Source organism: Rhinichthys klamathensis, unplaced genomic scaffold (assembly GCF_029890125.1).
Source record: "Rhinichthys klamathensis goyatoka isolate OS25496 unplaced genomic scaffold, OSU_Roscu_1.1 h1tg000049l_1, whole genome shotgun sequence".
Classification (NCBI taxonomy): Eukaryota; Metazoa; Chordata; class Actinopteri; order Cypriniformes; family Leuciscidae; genus Rhinichthys; species Rhinichthys klamathensis.
In genome coordinates, this window is record NW_026606595.1 from 482,501 (window position 1) to 487,620 (window position 5,120).

General features: G+C 48.5%; 1 protein-coding gene across 1 annotated transcript in view; it reads left to right on the forward strand.

Annotated features, from left to right (window-relative positions):
- The window catches only part of LOC130082705 (protein unc-79 homolog), a 91,990-nt gene extending 87,624 nt beyond the window's left edge, over positions 1-4,366 (forward strand). Inside the window, 5 exon segments of the mRNA XM_056247560.1 lie at positions 1-5; positions 100-300; positions 851-928; positions 1,057-1,098; positions 3,927-4,366. The exon segment at positions 1-5 is cut by the window's left edge and continues 179 nt beyond it. Coding sequence (XP_056103535.1) covers positions 1-5; positions 100-300; positions 851-928; positions 1,057-1,098; positions 3,927-4,115 — 515 coding nt within the window. The 3' untranslated portion in view covers positions 4,116-4,366.
- Positions 4,367-5,120: the final 754 nt, after the last annotated feature.

Below are 5,120 nucleotides of genomic sequence, written 5' to 3' on the forward strand. Positions count from 1 at the left end.
CCAAGGTATGAAGCGGATCGCTGAGATGCGGGATCTGCAGGTCTGTGAGTCTGAAGCTCTTCTGTGTGTGTGTGTGTGTGTGTGTGTGTGTGTGTGCAGACTTCAGTGCTGCACATGTGTTCGCTGTTCCACGCCTTCATGTTCGCCCAGCTGTGGACCATCTACTGCGAGCAGGCGGCCGTCCCGTCCAGCCAGAACCAGAACCAGAACGAGTTCTGCTCGGGGGCCATCCTGACGGGCCTGGAGTTCTGGAGCCGCGTGACTCCCAGCATCCTCCAGCTCATGGCACACAACAGAGTGGTACGATTCTCTCACACACACACCGTCTGTACAATGGGCTTGATACGACACTATTACATATAACATTACTCCTATTTGTAATTAATTCTAGACTGCATGCTAATGAGCAAAGACAATCAGTCATGACCAGGGTTTGAAATTAACACTCGCCAAATGCGGGTATAATCAACGGTGGCGGGAAACGCTGTCAAATCACGGGCCAATTTAGCATGGTATTATATTTACTCACTTTGCTGGGGAAGTTCGTGTAAGTCTAATCTGTGCAGATTTAGCACAAATACTCGTGAGACATCATGATATATGAAATACAGCTTATTGCACAGAATCTGCTCCTATCTGGCGTTCTTGAACACACACGTCACTACGCAACAGATAACGGCTCGCTCGTTCATTGTTTTCTTTTTTGGCTAGTAGAAGTTCTGAATGGCTGGTAACTTACAAATGTAGTAGCCAAACTGGCCAGTGAGTGAAAAAGTTAATTTCAAACCCTGATCATGACCCATCGTAACTGACAGAAGTGTGACACAGCAGGTGTTGGTGTGTGTTTCAGATGGTAGAGATGGTGTGTTTGCATGTCATCAGTCTAATGGAGGCCTTGCAGGAGTGCAACTCAACCATCTTTGTTAAAGTAAGAGGGATTTATTACCACACATGCTCAAACTGATTGGGTCTGTAGTGCTTGAAACCGTATTTGCACTTCTACATTATGCAGTCTGAGGTGCTTATTATATTTAACGTCTTATTCGTTCTGTTTAGCTGATTCCCATGTGGCTGCCAATGATCCAGTCCAATTTAAATGTAAGTGTTCATCATATTGATTATCAATTCAGGCAGTGATTCTTGCTTTCTTTCTAGAGTAAACTTTCAGAATCTCCCTGTTAGGGTGTCTCACACTGAACCGAGCCGAGAGCGTTACGACAGTAAAGTCTGGTTCGTTGCGACAACAAACATCTTACATTACTATTTGGACAGTACACTTTTCAATTAATTTAATGTAATCGAGTATTTTCAGATTTATAACGGGTCTGATTCTCAACTAATTGATGAACAGGAATTGTAGTTTGCGAGTAAAAGCTGCAAACTCCTGCCTCAACGTCAGCTGCCTCCGTAATAATCTCCTGATACACAATCAAGTGAACATCACTGCGCGGCATAAACAATAAATCTATTAGGTAGTCTATTGGCAGAAGCGCTTTTCTTCAAAACAAAAGGTTGCATGGTGAATGACGGTCGCTGAACGTTGAGTGTGATGTGAGTGCAGGCCATAGACTGTACAAAAAATGGACGACACCCCTTCACACTCTTCCATTGGTGAAAAGTGGAGCCGCCAAAGTCCTAATATAGCACTGACATCTGGCGCTGATTTGGGGCAGTAGTGAACGTGAGGTGGTCCCGCCCACACACACACACACACACACACACACTCCCGCAGAAACCGTTAGTAGAGTTTATGCAGTACAACTCATTATGTCGGTGTGAAATAAACAGTAATGGACATTTAGAAATTAAAACTGAAGCTCCAATCTCCTCCCGAAAATCCCTAAAAAAGTCTGTTGGTGCCTCAGTGACTTCGTTTAGAGAAGCTGTCAATCACAGCTGTCAATCATGATGTCACACTTCCATTTTTATAGCATCAAATAACTAAATAAGAACAAACTTATTTTAAAAAACAAACACTTAAACTTACATCAGCGCGATAAAAAATACCTAAAATGACAGTAAACATCTTTGGAAAAAAATTATTTGAAGTGTAATATGATTGTTTAGTTTCCAGCCACCGGGGCGCGATCGAGACTCTGGGTTTATGAGCTATACTGGGACCAGCCACCGGGGGGCGATCGAGACTCTGGGATTATGACCTATACTGGGACCAGCCACCGGGGGGCGATCGATACTCTGGGTTTATGACCTATACTGGGACCAGCCACCGGGGGGCGATCGAGACTCTGGGTTTATGAGCTATACTGGGACCAGCCACCGGGGGGGATCGAGACTCTGGGTTTATGAGCTATACTGGAACGAGCCACCGGGGGGGATCGAGACTCTGGGCTTATGAGCTATACTGGAACGAGCCACCGGGGGGGATCGAGACTCTGGGTTTATGAGCTATACTGGAACGAGCCACCGGGGGGATCGAGACTCTGGGTTTATGAGCTATACTGGGACCAGCCACCGGGGGGCGATCGAGACTCTGGGTTTATGAGCTATACTGGGATCAGCCACAAGGGGGCGATCGAGACTCTGGGTTTATGAGCTATACTGGGACCAGCCCCTGGGGGGCGATCGAGACTCTGGGTTTATGAGCTATACTGGAACCAGCCACAAGGGGGCGATCGAGACTCTGGGTTTATGAGCTTTACTGGGACCAGCCCCTGGGGGGCGATCGAGACTCTGGGTTTATGAGCTATACTGGGACCAGCCACAAGAGGGCGATCGAGACTGTGGGTTTATGAGCTTTACTGGGACCAGCCACCGGGGGGGGGGCGACCGAGACTCTGGGTTTATGAGTTATACTGGGACCAGCCCCTGGGGGGCGATCGAGACTCTGGGTTTATGAGCTATACTGGGACCAGCCACCGGGGGGCGATCGAGACTCTGGGTTTATGAGCTATACTGGGACCAGCCCCTGGGGGGCGATCGAGACTCTGGGTTTATGAGCTATACTGAGACCAGCCACAAGGGGGTGATCGAGACTCTGGGTTTATGAGCTATACTGGGACCAGCCACAAGGGGGCGATCGAGACTCTGGGTTTATGAGCTATACTGGGACCAGCCACAAGGGGGCGATCGAGACTCTGGGTTTATGAGCTATACTGGGACCAGCCCCTGGGGGGCAATCGAGACTCTGGGTTTATGAGCTATACTGGGACCAGCCACAAGGGGGCGATCGAGACTCTGGGTTTATGAGCATTACTGGGACCAGCCACCGGGGGGGGCGACCGAGACTCTGGGTTTATGAGCTATACTGGGACCAGCCACCGGGGGGCGATCGAGACTCTGGGTTTATGAGCTATACTGGGACCAGCCACCGGGGGGATCGAGACTCTGGGTTTATGAGCTATACTGGGACCAGCCACCGGGGGGCGACCGAGACTCTGGGTTTTAGAGCTATACTGGGACCAGCCGCCGGGGGCGATCAAGACTCTGGGTTTATGAGCTATACTGGGACCAGCCACCGGGGGGCGATCGAGACTCTGGGTTTATGAGCTATACTGGGACCAGCCACCGGGGGGATCGAGACTCTGGGTTTATGAACTATATTGGGACCAGCCCCTGGGGGGCGATCGAGACTCTGGGTTTTAGAGCTATACTGGGACCAGCCACCGGGGGGCGATCGAGACTCTTTGGCTTCACTATTTAGGACTTATGCGGCACACTTGGTGTGACAATCGCTCCAGGGCTCTAGTGTGAGCACACCCTGAAGGTGATGATACACAGGGCAACTTTTTTGAACGATGTTGCTCGGGCACTTTCCCAATGAGAATGGGCAACAAATTTTTATCTGGATACTTTAGATCGGTCATGGGCCCTGTGTCTCTCCTAGTTGTCCGTTAACGGCAACATTGCTCAAAAAGTTGGCCTGTGTATCATCACCTTTAGACACTAACCTCTCCGTGTGTCTACAGCATCTGTCCGCGGGTCTCCAGCTGCGCCTGCAAGCCATTCAGAACCGGGTGAACCACCAGTGTCTCCAGAACCCCGGACCCGGATCCTTTCCTCTCGCTCTGCGCAAGTGGCTTCAGTGCACGCAGTTTAAAATGGCCCAGGTGGAGATCCAGTCGTCTGAGGCGGCGTCCCAGTTTTACCCCATGTGACCTTTTTTGTGTTTCATCATGAGCTTCAGCTCAACGTTCACTGAGCGCAGTGGTCTTCCGGGTGTGTGTGTGACTGCATACTGCTCTTCATCATGTGTGTGTGACTGCATACTGCTCTTTGTCAGATGCATTACAGAAATCATGTATAGAAGAATGTTAGTCTGTGACAACCAGGAAGAGTTTTTCGCATTATCAATAGTATGCATATTTCAAACCAAAATAAACAATTCAAGAGTTTTTTAAAAACATTACCTTGAATTTTGTCTTTGTGTTAAACTAAAACAAGTATTCTTTTACTTGATCAAATGTTTCAAATAGTTTGTGATGAGAAAATAAATCTGAAGCATTCAAAACTGGCTAAACATATTTAAATGTCAGATATACTAGTATCACGTGTGCGACTAATGTAAGTAAAGTTCACAAGCGTAATTTCAGGAGGAGTGAACCGTGAACCCATCCGATCTGTCAGTTAACTGTGGGATCATATAAGCAGACGCTCACCTTGCTCTGGCATCAGATGTGCTGGCGTCCCTCCACCTCCCCAACTCCACCAATATAATTCAGGCATCTTACACCAGACTCCTCATCCAAGCATTAGTAGTGCAGTATATCTGAGCTCCAGTTGAAGCTGCTTCCTCGAGACCCTCCTCTGCCAAATACACTAAACCTTATTAGCTTAAAGATTATATTTGCAAACGCACTAGTGAATGAGAATATGGACTCTTTCTCATTCTTGATGGCTGAAAACACTGAAAACTGTGGATGCAGGACGCCAGACCAAAAAAACAAAAGTGTGTCGGGAGTGTTTTTCGAGTGTGTCGGGAGTCTGTGTCTGGAGTGTGTCTGGAGTGTGTCTGGAGTGTGTCGGGAGTGTGTCGGGAGTCTGTGTCTGCAGTGTGTCTGGTGTGTGTCAGGAGTCTGAGTCTGGAGTGTATTTCGAGTGTGTCGAGAGTGTGTCGTGAGTCTGTGTCGTCGGGAGTCTGTGTCGTCGGGAGTCTGTGTCGG